The sequence below is a fragment of the Stegodyphus dumicola genome, chromosome 5 (assembly GCF_044657685.1).
Source record: "Stegodyphus dumicola isolate Sdum_Otavi_A_Nest chromosome 5, ASM4465768v1".
Lineage (NCBI taxonomy): Eukaryota > Metazoa > Arthropoda > Arachnida > Araneae > Eresidae > Stegodyphus > Stegodyphus dumicola.
In genome coordinates, this window is record NC_140772.1 from 215,950,517 (window position 1) to 215,969,702 (window position 19,186).

The following is a 19,186-nucleotide window of genomic DNA, read 5'->3' on the forward strand; positions in this document are numbered from 1 at the left end:
TAGCACCCGTGACAAGTGCTGCAACACACGACTTCGCGTGATCTTGAAGATGGTGATAACCTTGGGATTCGATCTTGCGTCTGTTTATAATGCCAGTCGAATTCTCTACCACTAGAGCAAAAGAACTCCCGTGCGCTAAGTTCAAGAATTCCAACTCTTTCGTATTTGCGAGCGTTGAGTGGCTCTCGAGATCGCTACAAGGTGAAATACTGGCCGAAAGCAAAAACTGCCACAACTGACTACCACTGTAATCACTTAACTTTAAGTTGCTTATAATAAGTACTCATTTTCTCTCACTGAAAGGAATAAAAGTATTACATGTCACATACAAACAATAAAAACGCATGTAGAGAGCAAATGCGAAACACATAAAGAGCTACAAAATGCATAAAATTTATGAAAAAAAAATTAAATCCCACATTTCTTTCTAGCAAAACAGTCCAGTATCAAAAACAGGATTTCTTGCCTGTCTGAGGCATGGAATTCTTGATCACAGATATTTTAGCCCATGCACAGCAATTTTTTTTTCTTTTTGTCTTCTTTTCGTTTTTTAATTTTTTTTCCCTGTGTCATTTTTTTGTTTCAATTGAAAGTGACGCTTCAGAGTTTCCAGTTTTAAATTATCTCACTCTTTTTTAAACCAAAAAAAAAAAAAAACTAAATTTGCCTGAACTTTCAGTGGAGTTCAGATTGTTTTAGACTGGATCTGAGACTAATTTTTCTTTACAACTGAAAAATGATGAAATTATTTCAAATACACTAACGAAATTTATGAAAATTCCGACACTGGACCTGAAGCCGACCTGGACGGAAGGAAAAATTACTTTCGATAAGGATTTAATAATAGGCAAAAAGTATCGAAACATTTAAATAAGCAATGACAGACAAAGTAAGAAACTTGAAAAACTATGTTTTTTTTTTAAAGACGCATTTTTTCTCTTCCATTACTTTAACAATAATTTCTTGATAGGTTACAAACAAACAAGTAACAAAGGAGAACAATATTCCTAAACACTATCCCAACAAAGGCAATGCTGTTAGAAAAATATGTAATCATTTGTAATATATTAGGTAATAGGTACATAATACTTAATGTAATGGTTTTGTATTAAATAATACTTAATATATGAGTTTGTTTTAATCATTTCTGCTCAAATAATGTAAATTTAAAAAATAAATTCAAGAGGGAACAGTGCCAACAAATTTTCTCACAGTTCTTGCTTCCAAAGTGCGCGAATGAAGACCTCCTTCTGCATAAAATAAGTAGTACTAACTTTATGTAGCTATTAAAGATTTCTTCATTAAGGCTGTTTTTCTGACAAATTTTAATGTTGAATTGCAAAATGAGCAAATATTTATGAAGTTCTTGTGCTATCATTCCTGCCATTATTCAGTTATGGTTAATAGAGGTTCGTAACTGTTACTTTGAAAAACGTGCTTACCGATTTCGTCAGGCACTTTCAGCTTTGTCCTTCCCATTAGGGTTGTCGGCATTTTTCTATTAAATAAAAATACTTGTATATATCACTGTTATTCTATTAAAATATTAAATTTCAAAATGTGGAAAGCCATGCGAAGCGCTAGTACAACGTATATAAAGTCCTCCTTGATTCCAAATTTGTGTGGAACAAGAAACATAGCAACGCAGGTTCATGATAGGGTAAAGTGTAAATTTTTTTTTCATATTTTCGTTATTAATGTTACTTTTAAGAAATTGGATAAGTTCTATTAAAATGTCTGCATTTATAATAGGTACTTATTTCGTTTAATCTTTGTTCGCGTAGGTTTTGTAAAAAAAGTGCATGCATTATGTAACAGTCTGGCGCATTAGTTTTATGCGTATTAATTTATAGGAATGAAGTTGAAATAATCGCTCATTGATGTCTAAGCAGAATATTAATTTTTGAATTATATCATTCATTTATCCATTAGATAGTTGTTTAAAATAATTTTTTTTGAGATTAAACTTGTTTTCACCATAAAGTGTTTTACCGTATTTTTCAGATGAATCTACGTGTTATTTTTTCCCTTGTATTCTAGTAGAAGATAGATTAATTATTACCTTTTCGGTAAAAAAAAATATTTTTGTCTATTAAAATTATAAATAAAAAGGCTTAACTTTTACATTGTCTTGGCCAAAAGTATTGCGATTTGCAAATCTGTAGTAGAAATTTCGGTCGTTATATAATCTGGAATAGAAAATAATGTAAACTTATAAGTGATTTAAAACAAGCTAAATTATTATTAACTACTGTAGAATAAGTTATTTTTAAAGTAAAACATTTATCGCTTATTCAGAATAAAGCAGAACTTAGAAATTAAGAGTATTTATTAAATTGATAATAGTTAATCTGTTACCAGCTCTATGAAGTAAAGTCATTTGATTATCACACAAAATTTATTGTGGTTTTCAATTTCATGGTTGATTTTTGAAATTTTAATGTTTCAGTATATATGAATTATCAAAGATTTGTAAGTTGGTGATTGATTTACAAAGTGATGTATTATCTATGAAAGCAAAAAAAAATACTGTTGAAATCGTTAAATAATAAAGTTTTGAAAGATACCGTGAGTTTCAAACTTTTGAGGATATGGATCTATCTGGGAAACCTTCAAAGGTAAACCACTGGCATAAAGTATGCTTAAGGTTAAAGTTACTTCACAAATATATGTACTAATACTTTAAATAATTAAGTCAGCACTAAATTAAAGATCCATGGATCAGATCAAGTTACATTCTGGAGAAACCAAATCAACAGATGCTGACTAAGAATTTATGTGGTAATGGTGAAGGAGGCATCAGTTTAAGATTCTACGAGTGCTGCTGGTGTCTGCAGTGCATGTTCAGTAGAAGAAAATATAGATATGCACGTGTACACTGAAAAAAAAACTTGACTGTATCTCTTTTTTACGAAACTTAGTTTGATTGTTCCTTTCACATTTCGAAATTTAGGTTCATTCAAATAAGAGTAAAGTGAAAAGTCGCCCACCTATTTGGCGTGTTTTACAAGTGTAAGAAGAATTTGATTTTTATCAATTTTGGGAAAGTGCAGAAACACCCACTGCTTAGTGCATTTTTAAGAACTGCACATGCTCGGTATCCATGTACACATCAACCTATTTTCACTTAATCTCAGAATTGCACAAAAATGGCATTGTGCACTTCCTTTACTTTATCCATGTACACATCGACCTATTTTTGCGTAAAAAGTCAAAGAAAATTGACAAAACTCCAATTCTTGTAAAAAGTGCCAAAGAAATAAGTGGGCTATTCTGCACTTTACCCCAATTTACTTTGACTTTTTAAGTTAAAATAGATCAATGTGTACATGGAGAAAGTCAAGGGAGTGCGCAATGCTGAGTTTGTACAATTATCCGATTTTTTTTTTGAAAGTGAAAATAGGTCAGTGTGTATATGGATATAGAGTTTGAGCAATTCTTAAAAGCGTGCCTAGCAGTGGGTGATTCTGCACCCCACCAAATAAAATTCGTCTATTTTATGATTTATTTCATAATTTGTATTCTTAATAATTTTTATAAATTTTTTTTAAAAGATTTTGAATTATAACCTAAAAAATTTGTATTATCTTAAAGTAGCTGTATTTATTTCTAAACATACCTGTAAAAAATTAGTTTTTCATTCAGAGAATTCATGTATTCTAAGATATACATGAATTTATACTTTGGCATGTTTTGAAATTTTGCTAATTTATTACAAGTTATGATAATGAAAATGTGGTTTATGCACTTTGTTAAAATTATTTGAAAGTATGAACAATGACCTTTTTTTCTGCTCATGGACAATGAAGAAAAAGGAAAGGAAAATCTGTGGTTGATCTTTACATTATGGTAACTTGGCAATTTTTTGGCGAAAATTTGGCAACCAACTCTCCTACAGCAACCCTCTATTTTTTTCCTCCGCCGCCATTTTGTCTTCACGAAGTAAAGACATGTTTCTTTTCTTCTTATCTACTGAACACTTCTTCCAACAATCTACTAGCCGAATTACACTTATGCTAGAAATTTTATCAAACAAAACTGCTTAATCATGACAAATATTCACTGCAAAATTGGAAAAAAGTGCACAATACCATACTCCTTACGCGTTTTTCAAAATAACACATACACATAAACCATGTACACGCCGACTTATTTTTACTTAAAAAAACATCCCAGAATTGCACAAAAATGGCATTGCGCACACTCTTCACCATATCCATGTACACTGCTTTTTTCTCATAAATTAGAAAAATTTCACGAAAATACATGACAATTTTCTCAATCTTTAAACCCGGTAAAAAGAACATATATGAAATTACCTGATCGCGAAAAAGTATTTACCCTTTACAAATATGAACATTTCCACATATAAAATAAATAAAAGATCCAAAAACTTTTACCTCTAAATCATCTATTACATTATACACGTCACCAACGAATTCATACCGCAAGCATTACAAATACTTAGTATCAAATATTTAAATTATTTCCATGCACGTTTATTTCAACTTAAACGTATACCAAATTCCTACAAACATAAAATTCACAAAATAACTATCATTTCATTAAAATATAATTAAATTTAAAAACACTACTTAAAATATAAATGAGCACATACATTAAATTAATAAAAATTACCTTACAATCCTAATTACTTTAAACTAAATCATTGCTAATAACAATTTTCCCAATAATACCAAATTCCTTTCCACCTTACATTTAGAACAATGCATAAAAATAATATCCTCAAATAATTAAAAATACTAACTTACCTAATCTTCTTCAGAATCTTGATTACGTGGCGGATACACTTTTCTAATTCAATCAATAAAATTATTGAAAGATTTTTTCTGCAAATTTTTCCTCCATACTTCCTCTGCTAAATAAAAAGCAAACTTCTCTTTATCACAATGCCTAAATAGCCATTTCGAATTCACTTTAGTTAGGGCCATGGGATCCAAAAATTAAACAACACTGTTTCACACAACACACAATAAAACTAAATACAAAATTTCCACATTTTTCCCAATATTCCCCCTTTTCTGATTAAAGAACCGTAATTCGTCCATTAATATCACATGACATATCCCATGATCTCTCATTTCCCTCACGCAAAATAATGCGTAATCGGAACTGAGTACTGCTCACATTATTACCAAAGTCCCAGGTAGTAACCTTTATCGCCTCCAAAATGTCACCAAACTACCAGTTACCATATTGTAAAGATCAACCAAATCTGTTGCTATAAATCAAGAAGTTCGCAACGTGAATTATTTTTGACGCAAGCTGGAACAAATTTGGCAAGATAAATTTTTAAATATCTTAGCAAAACTTACGAAATTTAATATTTAGGCATAATTTGAGTTGTAGAATCAAAATATGGAAAAAAATCGGTATGTTATTTCAGAAAAAGGTCTGATTTTGTGTCAAAATAGGTCCGATCAAGTAGGGGACACCGAATTTACATACATTAATTTATTATTTACATTAATAATTTATCATTTATTTAATTATCCGTTTTAATTCTAAAAATAAAAATGAAAAGCAAAAGGGAATTTAAATTTTTTTTATTGAAACTCCAATTACGAACAATATATGTAAAAAATAAAAAGCAAAAGGGAAAAACATAAAAATAATAATTAATCTTCTTATTATATTTAATTATCCGTATACATGTAAGAAATGAAAAGCAAAAGAGAAAAAACATAAAAATAATAATTAATTACATTATTATTTATTTATAATTATCGGTTTTAATTCGCATTTACCATTATTATTTATTTATAATTATCTGTTTTAATTCGCATTTACCATTATTATTTATTTATAATTATCGGTTTTAATTCGCATTTACCATTATTATTTATTTATAATTATCGGTTTTAATTCGCATTTACCATTATTATTTATTTGTAATTGTCGGTTTTAATTCCCATTTAACATTATTATTTATTTGTAATTGTCGGTTTTAATTCCCATTTAACATTATTATTTATTTATAATTATCGGTTTTAATTCCCATTTAACATTATTATTTATTTATAATTATCGGTTTTAATTCCCATTTAACATTATTATTTATTTATAATTATCGGTTTTAATTCCCATTTAACATTATTATTTATTTATAATTATCGGTTTTAATTCGCATTTAACACTATTATTTATTTACCTACGCTCCGATCAAGTAGGAGACAAACTTCTCAACTTCTAACCACGCAGCAGAAGCGAAGAAAAATGGTCACGTGACCTTCAATATGAACACACAGAAGTTTTCCCTAAATCCCTCCCGATACTCCGGATTCTACAGTAACCTAAATGTCAGCAGAAAGTTGTCGGGGTCGGTAGCCGGGTTTGGCGGAAATCGCCACCACCGGCCGCTGTAGCGAAGTCGCCAAGAGCCGGTTATCCGAAAACTGCCCAAAATACCTGTGTTAGAACAAAGCTATATATAAGTATAAATATATCCCAAGTTGTGCTTTCAAGACATGGAAAACACAATTTGAGTTTCTTCAATTGGTCCTGTCCAATTTTTATTAATTTTTTTATTTTATAATAAAGAACAAAGAGGGGTTACTGATCATTAAATATAACCTTGATTAACAAGAGAAAGGTCTTTCATAAGCTATGTAAATACCATACGTAAACTTTGTTTCATTCATTAGTGTCATTTTTTATCTCTAAATTAATTTTATTATCTTGATATTTTCTCTTTGTAATATTCAGAAATATATGGAGTTATATTGAACTAATTGTTAATTTCAATTTTCTTTATAAAGAATTTTGTGTGTGAGACTTTTATTTAAATCATAGCTGTGTATGGAAACTCTTAAACTGTATGACTAAGAAACTGAACAGCGTCTTGTCTCTTTTGGTTTTTGATTCTTAGATACTAATTCTCTCATTTAGCTGAGCTAAAAACCATGCAAATTATTGTGTAACGCTTAGGTAATTTATAAAATAAAAATAAGCAATGTAAATTGTAATGATGATGTAATTTTTTCAAAATTTTTATCAGCTGAGTATAACATTGATTATGGTTAAATGATGCAATAATTTCAACTTTTTCATAAGCAAATACCTGACATTAATTATATTTAATTTGCTTATCAGCTGATATATACAGCATTGATTATGATATAATGATGCAATCTTTTCAACTTTTTCATCAATAAATTCATGACATTAATTATGTTTAATTTGCTGTTTTCTTGCATTTCTTTCAAGAAGAAAGAAATGTGATGCTGCTCTGTTGCTAATTGTGATTTTGTTATAAATATCTGAACCCAGCAATCATTTAGCTATTTAATCGATAAGAATGTTGTCCATAAAAGACAAGAATGTTGTCCATAAGGACTGATTACATCTGCAAGAAAGGGGGACAGACCACTAAGTGCATAGTTATAACATCATATCTTTGGGATTTGATTCAGAAGTCCACATTATGCCTGTTGGCTTTGGTCATATTGAACGTAATTATAGAAAATATTGTAATAGGTTTGATTACTAATATATATATATATACATTTATGTAATGTGTTGCTAAAACAGTTGGTAGGCTGAAGATGCTATAAAGATGTCCATGTTAAAAAATTTTATGAATTCTGTTTTTGCAAGGCATAATATTGCTTATTACTGGTTATTGCAAGTGTAGATAGTCTTACTTTATTACTGATTAAGAAGTTTTATTATGAAAACCATCAGGGAAGGATTTCATTTTTCATAATTATGTCTAGGTCTTAGCAGTATTATTATGTAAATCACGTGAAAAAATGAAAATTTGTAGAAACTGACACAAAATGGAGCTTTCTCTGGAACTTCACCTGTCCGGCAATACTTGCAGCTCTACAAAGCTTGGGGGAATTTCCTTTTCAGGGAGAGGTGTATAGAGAAAAGATTGTGGAACTGGCAAAAGCTCTAGTTTCCATGCATAGATCCATTTGACTTCTCAAAAGACACAACACCAACCAATATATGAAATATTAATTCAAGATATATATTGAAAAATTATTTATTAGTATTTTATTATTTTCAAGATATCAGTTATGAGTGTGCTATTATTAGACAGTTACCAGCTTAAAAACAGATCAATGCTTGTTGATTATAGTGGCCCTTGAGTGAAAGATCATCAAAATGATAAAGAAAAATATGTCTGGCTTTTATTTATCTATGCTGTTGCATCATTATGGCAATCCTTCAGCCAGGCTGTTCTTTACCTTTGAATTCAAAAGCAAAGTAAAATTGTTAAATTGTAAGGATCCTAAGTTTTACTAACGTTTATTTTATTTTAAAACTGTACTATCACTTCTTATTTTCTACTTCCGGCCAGAATTAAATGCTTTAACTTGTTTATGCAAATTGTCTTGCGAACGCCCAAGTATTTAAGTTGTGGCTTTTTGCCGAGCGGGAGAGAGAAAGAGTTTTAGGAAGCAAGTCGCTTGCCACTGTAGTTTTACGAGTGTCCACTCGATTGCTGGTTGCCTTTAAGGCCAGAGGTTTAGCCCTCTTGATATTTGCAGACATATTGTAGTTTCAGCAGCTCGGCGTACTACATACGTACCTTTTTTTTTTTAAATAAAGGGCAGTCTTAGTGCTAGGCATTTGTATACTAATTCAAAGTTAGCTTTTTAGTTAGTAGTTTTTATATTCTTACGTTCAGACCACAAGTGGTTGGTCTCTGTATTCCGAAGTTTGGAAGTGCCTGTAAAAGATTGAAAATAAAGCGTTTCGTATACCCTTCCCAAAGAATCTGTAAGGAAAAGAATGAAAGCTTCCATAGACGCAATGTAAACTTGTTTCGCCTCTGCGCCGCTATATCGAGGAGCCACGGCTATGCAGTGAAACAGCAGCGCAGGGTGGAATTTAAATAGCGCAGTCCGAGGAGATAGTAATTTTTTTTTACTTTGAAATTCCTCAAAATGTTTTATTTTCATACATTTCAGATAAATTGTGTAGCTGATCTTTTATCTTCTAATCTTTAATCGTCTAGATGTTTCGCATAGAACATCCTAAAATTCAATTGCAAAATAAATGAATAAATAAATAAATTTTATTATTTTTATGTTCCTTATTTTTCCCCTTAACCCTTCTTTCTGTAAACTCACATAATTGTTATTCTTTTGATATAATATCTAGCATTAATTTATAACTAACATCAGAATTAATAGAAAACAAAATTAACTACTGCCGTGATGTTAGATTTCTAACAAATCTGCAATTAATTACATAAATAACGCTATTTTTCTTTTCATATCATGCATATTATTAAATATTAAAACAAAGAATAACACATTTGAGGTAAAAAAATGATTTTTATTGACATTTCTCAAGTTTCAGAATATACATAAGCAAAATAATTTTAAGCATCTTCATAAATACCAAGAAATTTTTTAGACAATTATTTGGAATGACCATTATGAAAACAATGAGCAAATTTTGCAGCCAAGAACCAAAAGCATTTCACTTAAATTAACAAATACAAAATTACACTTAAAAGGCCTTTTAAAGAATTTCACATAAATTATTAAAATAAGTGATTTCATTACTTTTTCATAAAATATTCAATACTTCTTACATTTATTAATACAAGATTAAATACTGAACTTGAAAATCAAACCTTCCAGGTGTTATTAAAACCTGGGAAGAAATTTTATAAATAATCCGCTGAATCAAATAAATATTGTTGCAGCTCATCCTGATGAAGATTATTTCAAATTATGAAATTAGAAATTGATTTTTTTAAATAGCAATTACAAAAATGACTATTTTCCATCTTCACTATACATATAATAATTCTAAAAATGCTGTAGCTTGGATTTTACATAATTTTAATTTTGCAAAAATCTAATTAATCCCGAATTATTCGACCAATGAGTACATTTAATTCTGTAAGCTTAAAAAAGAAAAAACACATACCATACAATTCATAATAAATTTTTATAACTCCATATTTAAAATTTTATGAGCAAAATTTACATAACTAACTGAAACAAAAAAAATAATTAAAAACAATTACAAGTACCCCTAAATAAATTGAAAACGCTGAATTCATTATAATTATCTGACCTTAAAAAAAAAAAAGAAAAAAAATTTACCAAGAAATTTTAATTATTTGGAATGACTATTATGAAAACAAAGAGTCAAAAGCATTTCACTTAAATTAACAAATACAAGATTACATTCAAAATGTCTTATAAAAGTTGCACAAAAATGATTAAAATAACTAATTTCATTCTCTTGGTTCATAAAATATTCAATACTTCTCACATTTATTAATATAAGATTAAATACTTAACTTGAAAATCAAACCTATAGGTATTAAGAAGTTTTGTAAATAATCCACTGAATCAAATAAATATTGTTGCAGCTCATCCTGATGAAGATTGTTTCAAATCATGAAATTAGAAATTAATTCTTTTAAATAGCAATTACAAGAAATGCCTATTTTCCACCTTCACTATACATATAATAATTCTAAAAATGCTGAATGCTTGGATTTTACATAATTTTTAATTTTGCCAAAAATCAACAGTCAATATTTCGACTAATAACCGTCAATTTTGTTGCACAGCATTCTTTGAGCATAACATGACAGGCGATCCAAACCATCAATTTTGTTGCACAGTATTCTTTGAGCATAACATGACAGGTGATCCACTATTATTGATGAGTTATTTCTTAGATGGCGCTATTGTTAAGTATATTGAAATAATAACAATAAACACTGTAGATACCTGTTTGTTCAAAATTTTGTTGGCACTGCACAGGAATGTAAATATCGCATCTTTGGTGAACAGTAATCGTGATCTTTGAAGTGTGACGAACATATTAGTGCAGTTTTATACAAATCAGTTGGTGATTTATTTAACAAGTCTTGACAGGCGATCCAAACCATCAATTTTGTTGCACAGTATTCTTTGAGCATAACATGACAGGTGATCCACTATTATTGATGAGTTATTTCTTAGATGGCGCTATTGTTAAGCTTATTGAAATAATAACAGTAAACACTGTAGATACCTGTTTGTTCAAATTTTGTCGGCACTGCACAGGAATCTAAATATCGCATCTTTGGTGAACAGTAATCGTGATCTTTGGAGTGTGACGAACATATTAGTGCAGTTTTATACAAATCAGTTGGTGATTTATTTAACAAGTCTTGATTACTGCATGCGGGAGCCCATTGTTTTGATCTATAAAAATGAAAAACATTAATTTTTATATTTTAAATTTCAATAAATCCATTTTCAGTGTTAGTAGAAAAATAGCAAACTAAAAACATTCCTTATACATTAGTTACACAATCTCGAGAAGGGTTATATATTTTTTAAGAAATATTAAATTATAATTTAAGGAAAAATTCATGTACATAATATGATTTATTACATTTCTGACATATTTATACTAATTCTCTATTATTTTGATCTATGAAAACAAAAAACAATTTTATTTTCTTTAATTAAAAGAACCTCTTTTCAGTGTTATTAGAAATTTAACCTTGTTAAAAAATTCCTTTTACATTAGTAACAAATTCTGAAACGATTGCATTTCATCTAATTTTATTTTGATGTACGAAAAACCAATAATTTTACAGATATTGTGTTAAATTGTAGTTACCAGTCATAGTATCTAGTTAAACAATTTAGCATTTCTTTGTACAATTTTGTTAACAATATGATTAAAAAAGGATAAGGCACCAATAAAAAGTACACATTGTTCGTAAAGTGCATCTTTAAAATGTTTCCTTCCTTATTCACACTAATATGTAGTGGTTCCCTAAAGTGTTTGTACACTTATGTTTCAGTGAAATAATGCTGTGAGAATTTTTTATATATCTATAAATTTATCTTAGCAAAACTCTATAAAAGTATTATAAGAATACAGTAAAACTTTTGGGGGGAATTAATAATTAAAAAGTAACAAAAAAGTTACCTCACAAAAATCTTCGTGCACTTTAAAGAAATCTGCAGACACTATTACGAAATATTGCAGTTAAATTTCTGTCAGTTTTTGTAGGATATCCTGCACAATTCAAGCTTGTAATACATAAATTACAAAAATTATCTTCTAAAATATTAGAAGAAAAAATTTGGTTTTATTCAAAATCACTTCGAAATATGAGAAAATATTGGGCTTTATAATCAAATTCAATTCTGGGCTACAGTGCATTTTTTACAAATTCTTAAAGTGTATGAACGCTTTTGGGAGCAACTGTATCACAAGCACAGTTATCTTGGATATTTACAGAAGAACACTGAACTATTTGTCCATAATGAGGAACACTTAATGGAAAAAAACAAGCTATTTATTTAAATTATTCCAAATACATGAAATATTTGCTTCTCTATCAAAAATTGAGATATATATATATTATTAATAATCAAAGCTTAGTTTCTTTTAAACTTAGAAATGATTTACCTAATAGGATCCTTAGGAAATCTGAAGAATTTCCTGTCTGGTGTTTTTCGAGATGTTGTCCCACAAACACTACAGCGATACCAGGATTTGGGTTGTTTGCTAAGTAAAAGATAGATTGAGTTAGTCTGTTATTCACTAAACCACATCAAATATTGAGAGAAATCAAAATTATATTTTTATAATAATCAATATAAAATTTTCAAAAATAATCATAAAATACGAAAAATTGTATATAACTATCAATATACTACATTAAAAATAATCTTCAGTGACCACTAATATTAAATAAGTTTATAAATTTTCTCAGATAAATTAATTGGTAATCTATAGCATAAATTTAAAGCTGAAGCATAATACAATTTATTAATAAAATTAATTTATGCAATCATACATGCCATTAGCTGCCGCATTATTATAAATGGCAAATTTATTCCTGATCGCTCGTTTTGTCGTAATATTATTATTAGTTGAGTTTAAAGCTTAAAACTCAGTAAAAAAATTTGGAAAGAAATAGCAATATGCCTGCAAAAACTATTTTTTTTTTATTTATTATTTCTAAACGTATTTGTTTGCCATATGATTAATTATATAAATTGAGTTTCATATGTTAAAATGCAAAGTCATCTTATGATCCATCTTATGATCTGCTTAAATAACTAGAGAAAAGAACTGAAAAAAACTTTCGATGAACCTCTTCGAACAACGCGGTAAAAGATTGCTAATATGGCTGACGACATGCCGGTTTCTTGCCTGCTATTTCGCACATGCGCAGAAAGGTACGGAGGGTAGATGTATTGCCCCTTTAAAATAAGCTTCAGGTACATACACAGTGTCTCTTCAGTCTGACGGAGCCACATTTGCCTCAGGAAACCTTTATTTCTTCTCCTTAGAGATTCTTTGCCCTTCCTGCTTGTGTTGTCTACTTCACATCTTCTTGAACATAGCTTGAGTAAGCTCCCTGTTCCTATTCAGGATCATTCATGTTTCCAACGCAAATCAAGAGAAGCACAAGTCCTGACAAAATGACTTCGAAATCTTTTTCAGTCATTTGAAAAATTATGTACCGTTGGAAGTTTATAAGATATGGAAAGTACTCTTGACATTGTATAGGGATAAAAGAGTAATTATCTCAAAATATGAATTCTTTGTTTACAAGAGTGATATAAACTTTGTGGAGCATAAAGCATCATTATTGGAACATTTCAAATTGAGTTGGCATACTTATACAAATTAATATAGCACAGGTAATACAGTCAAATCCCGAAAATCCGCCAACTCCTGAAATCCGTGTTGCCTCTCAAAATAGAAACATTGAGTTTATAGGTTCCGGAAACCACAACATGGAGTACGAAATATCGAAAAAAGTACTTACCGAATAATGACATCATAATTACTGAATAATAATTAGTCATAACGGAAATAGCAAATTATTGACATTATGATAAAATAAAAGTGTTTTTTCCCTGCAATCTGCATCGAGGTAAAAAAGCAGACGAATCACTCAACTCTTCTTTCAAGTTCATGATTCACGTTGTTGTATTTTCTGAACTTTTTTATTTCACGAGATTTTAGTGCTGCTGTTTTTTTATCCAGATATTTTGTGGATCAATCAAGGATATTTTAAATTTCAGCACTTTTTAATACAATGACAGATAAGAAACACACTCATGTTTGTACTGTTTGCAAAGTTGAAAAACGTAAATACGTTGCATTGACGGTAATGCAAAAAAGTGGAAATTCTGCAAAAGATGGAGGCAGGTGCTACTCCTCACTTTATAGCAGAATCGTATGGAATAGTGACATGGATTGTGTATGATATATGGAAAAATAAATTGTTGAAATTTTACAGCAACGTTGATTCTAACACCGGAATCCGAAACTGGAAATCTTTGCATGAGGCGAAATCGGCAAACCTCGATGCTGTCTTGTACAAGTGGTTCCGGCAGTGGTGGAGTGATGAGTACTGAGAGAAAAGACGAAGGAGATTCATGTTGATTTAAAAATAGAGGAGCCGTGCCATTTCAGCAGCGTTTAGCTGAACAGATTTAAACAGAAACATGGTATACGTTATCTGAAAGCATGTGGGGAAAAACTTTCAGCAGATAAAGATGCTGCAGAGGAGTTTATTGATGAGTTTTCTGTGTTAGTGGCAGAAGAAAATCTTAGCCCAGAACAGGTTTTTTTAATATGGACGAGACTGGACTTTTTTGCCGATGTTTGCCAAGAAAGACATTTGTGACAAGTGAAGAAAGTGCACCGGCAGGGGTGAAAGATGCTAAAGAAAGAGTTACCATTTTAGTATGCAGCAATGCAGCTGGAACTTAACAAATTTAAACCAGTGGTAGTGGGTAAGAGCACCAATCCCAGAGCTCTGAAAGGAGTAAAATCCTTACCTGTGATTTACAGGAGTAATAAAACTTCCTGGTTCACAAAACAACTTATGACTGAATGGTTCATGGAGCATTTCATTAAAGAGGCGAGAAGGCATTGTAACAGTGTGGGGTTACCATCAAATTGCAAGATTTTACTATTGTTAGACAACTGCTCTGCACATCCAGATGCAAGTATTTTAATACATGATAATGTCATGGCCCTTTTTTTGCCTCCAAATACTACATCATTGATCCATACAATGGACCAGGGCATAATACACTGTTTTAAATGCCACTATAAATTGGAGTTTCTGAAAAAAATTCTTTCAGGTGACCCTTCTATTCCACTTTGTGATTATTAAAAAAAAAATTCACCATCAAAGACTGCATTTATTTGTTAGCTGAATCATTGAATTACTCGTATGTTTCCCAAATGACATTAGTAAATGCCTGGCATAATGTATGGCCATCTTCTCTGTTTATTGAAACTGACAGTGATTTTTCTGGTTTTAGGGTCAGTGCAGCAAGGATTAAAGCAAGAGAATTGCTTTTATTTTCAAAAGAAAAATTAAATGAGGAAGCTTTGCAAGAAGTAAATATTGTTGAATGGATGATGTGTTCAGATGAGCCAATGCTGGCATATCAGATGACTGATGATGAAATCATTGGCTCTGTTTTGAACTCGCCACAGCAAGAAGACAATTTTGACACTGACACAGATAGTGAATTTGATAGAAGTGAGAAAATATCTTTTAATGAGGGTCTGGAACTTGGTGAAAAATACCTAAATTTTTAAGAACAACAAAGCTGTGTCACAGAGCAAGACATTATGACTCTATATAATTAAAAAAATTAAAAAAAAAAAAAAAACTTACTCTGGAGCACCCTAAAGTTTTAAAACAAACCTCCATCAGAAAAATGTTTGAAACATGTAGAAAAAAATGAAATATTTTATGCTTTATTAATATCCCTTATTTTTATGTCTATTGAATACATCCCTAATGCTTTTAAATATCCCTGTAAGCACTAATGTAAATGAATACTAATACATATAATCAATTTATATATCTAATAATTAATGTACATAATAAATTATTGTAATAGTGTATAATAATTTAATTAAATGTATCTAATATGCCTTATTTATTTTGCACTTTTAGTCTGAATATTATGATGTATCTTTTCTATTCTGAAATCCCAAAATCCCCACAACCTTTGGTCCCAAGCTTTGCGAATTTCTGGAATTTTACTGTATAGATATGGAGATGCTTTATACTGTATTTTTATAGTACATTAAAATTATTTAGATATTATGACCTACAGATCAAGAAACTAAATATTAGTTTATGTTTGATTTATTCTTAATTGTTATTTTATGCATTTGAAATTTTATTGATCTCTTTGTTGATCTTGTATAAGTCACCATTTTGAAAATCATTTTTGCCCTTGGGGCAGTAGTTGTTACTTATGTATTTGTAACCATCTGTTTCTCACCCAAGGCCACTTATTATAACCAAGTGCCAAGAAGTCTCAGGTGTTAAGAATTAAAATAGTATCTTAGAATATATGCATAGATGTTTTGATTTCAATATATGGCACTGGCATCATGCATTAGAAGTGAGGTGCTTTTCACTTCCCCAGATCTCCACTGCACTCCCTATCTTTTTTCCCCAGTTAATTTGAATTTAGATTTTTTTGAATAGGATTATTTATGTTCCTTTTGATAAGTTATTGATTTAATTGTTAATCATTATTTGGAATAACATTTTTTCAAATCTGAGCCATCATACGAGTAAATTATGCAAATAAAACTTAACGAGTCTCTTCAGTTTTCATAATTTGAAACATGTTCTTCTCAATTACTAATAGAGTAACTTTATGTACTATTATGTTTTCAGGTTTTGTTATCACTGAGAAACAAATATGGTGCTCAAAGACGGTATAAGTAAGTGAATTATAATATTTAATATTTGAGGTGTTGATCAAATTTATAAATTATTCTTCATAATTTCTTTGTTAACTTACGAAAGAAATTAGTTAACATCATTCTGATGCTTCACATATACACTTCTGGGAATTAGTATTCTTTGGTTCATATTTTATAAAATGTTTTTGTGCAGTGTAAAATTTTCATTATTTGGAATAACATTTTTTGTTAATTTAATTTGACTTGCATGTAATTTAAGAAATCTTTTAATTAACAATTCTATGCAATTTTTATATTAGTAATTTGTAAGAAGTATCTTCAATTTACTTTGGTAGCTCAAAATTTTTTCCCTCCTTGTAATTAAAGGAGGGCCATGTGTAAACAATTTTTCTATATTTTTTTAATTATTATTTTTGTCCATTTCTTTTGTTATGAATTGAAAAAAAAAATTGATCCAAATCAATATTCTCTGCCCTCTGTGTAGTTATTCCACCAGCAGTTTTACAGTGTTTCTTTCCTAACTGAAGTTAACAGAATTTTATCCTTTTTTGACACCCCAGAAGTAAACCATATAGTTGTCCTCCCCTCAAAAAAAAAAAAAAAAAAAAAAAAAAAAAAAAAAGAGAGAGAGAGGAATTTGTAAATCTTTGATCAAGTATTCTCTCTGTAAATCTTTTTCCTTGTGTGATGCAGTACTGTTTCAGTTTCAGTAAAACATAATGCCTGTTATGACTTTCTGAATGGTCTTGATGAGACCTATGTTGTAGATGAATTTATTCAAGACTGTTCATCATTTGACAACTGCTGAATCAATTGTGCAATGCTCCCAAAGAACCATATTGGTTCTTGGTGGGGCTGTGGAGTCGCTAAAAAACATGTCGACTCCGACTCCAGTTTTTTTTAACAGATTGAATGTGAAATGAAATTAAAGTGAACTGGAAAAAAATTTAATGTCAAACTGCGATATTTTTATTTATAAACTATATACATTAATAAATAGTTATTTTCTATTTTGTTGACATATTAGTAAATAAATATAAGTTAGCAGGATGGATATGATATTTGCCATTATTTATTAAACTGATTCATTTAGTTACTAATCTCATTGGTGATTTTAGGTAAGCAGTAAGAACTCCCAAAATTGATTCCATTCTTTGGCAGCGAGCAGAAAAAAGAGCAACACAATGTAGAAGTACATATTTGATGATATAGTGGCTTGTTAGGATTAAGAACTTTTTCAGAAGATATAAATAACCCTAATATTTCACTAATAGAAAGGCCCACCAGCGGCTGAGCGGTAAAGTCACTGAACACTGGTAGTTTGGTCCGAGGTTCGAATCCCGCGGACGGGCTGGCTGCATGGGCGTTTTCGTGGTTTTCCCCATGTGTAACGTGTATCCGAGTTCGTAGTTTCCCTTAGAAAGTCCTCCACGAAGGTATCCCTCCCTTTAGGCAGATAGCCCTAGTGTGCTTTGCCATAATTAAATACACCAACACCAACCAACACTAACAGAAAGACTGGAATGATCTTGCAGATCTTGAAGAATCCTTCTTTCAACACCATATATAGCCACAAAAAAGCTACAGTCTGAAGAATTAACAGGAGACGAAAATGCTAGATGTAGATAACCGTAATGTTTCACTAACAGAAAGACAATGGAAAGATCTTGCAGTATTGGAAGCTCTTCTTTCTATACTGTATATAGCCACCAAAAAACTACAATCTGAAAAATTATCAAGAGGCAAGACTGGAAGAATGTGATGTTCGTTCCTTCTGAAATGGAGGGTTTATTGCAGAAGGAATCATTTCTTCAATAAAGAAAAGAGATTAAATCAGATCTATGGTCCTCTAAAAAAGAAGATCTTGCCGAATTTTTACTGTTTCTTAGAAATTACTAATGCCAGTTTTTCCATTTGATAATAAATGCTAATATAAAAAATTTGCTATGCATCAACTTTTTTCTGTAGCATCTATTACTTTTATTTAAAAAAAATAAGCTGTACCCATGTGTATATGTTTACATATATATGAAGGAGTTGGAGTCATTAAAATTCCAGGAATCTGAATTGGTCATTTTCCCTACCGACTCCACAGCCCTGGTTCTTGGGAGTGGCACAGCAGCATTTCAGCCAAAAAATAAAAAAAGCAGCTGAAGACCTTGAAAAAAGAAGCATCTGAAGAAAGAATTATTGATGAGGATTAATGGTCTTCTATAGCTGATTGTTCTGAAATTCTGGCCTAGAGGATACTGGGATTACCTTGTATTGTTAATTTTTTGCAAGATATTTATTTCATATTAATTGAGTGGAATGCATGTTATTAACATGTACACTCTTTTCCATATATTTTTGGATACTTGCGTGAAAACTTGGTACAAATTAATTCTGTTCATAGATTTTTCCTTTCTAAGTTATATCTTTTTTATTTGATATTTATGTGTCATTTATATCTGTTTATCAGATATTAAAA

General features: G+C 30.0%; 1 protein-coding gene across 1 annotated transcript in view; it reads left to right on the plus strand.

Annotated features, from left to right (window-relative positions):
• The first annotated feature begins 1,431 nt into the window (after positions 1 to 1,431).
• Positions 1,432 to 19,186, plus strand: part of Hsc70-5 (Heat shock protein 70 cognate 5) — a 67,631-nt gene continuing 49,876 nt past the window's right edge. Inside the window, exons 1-2 of the mRNA XM_085817663.1 lie at positions 1,432 to 1,660; positions 16,688 to 16,734. Coding sequence (XP_085673789.1) covers positions 1,559 to 1,660; positions 16,688 to 16,734 — 149 coding nt within the window. The 5' untranslated portion in view covers positions 1,432 to 1,558. The remainder of the gene's footprint in view (positions 1,661 to 16,687; positions 16,735 to 19,186) is intronic.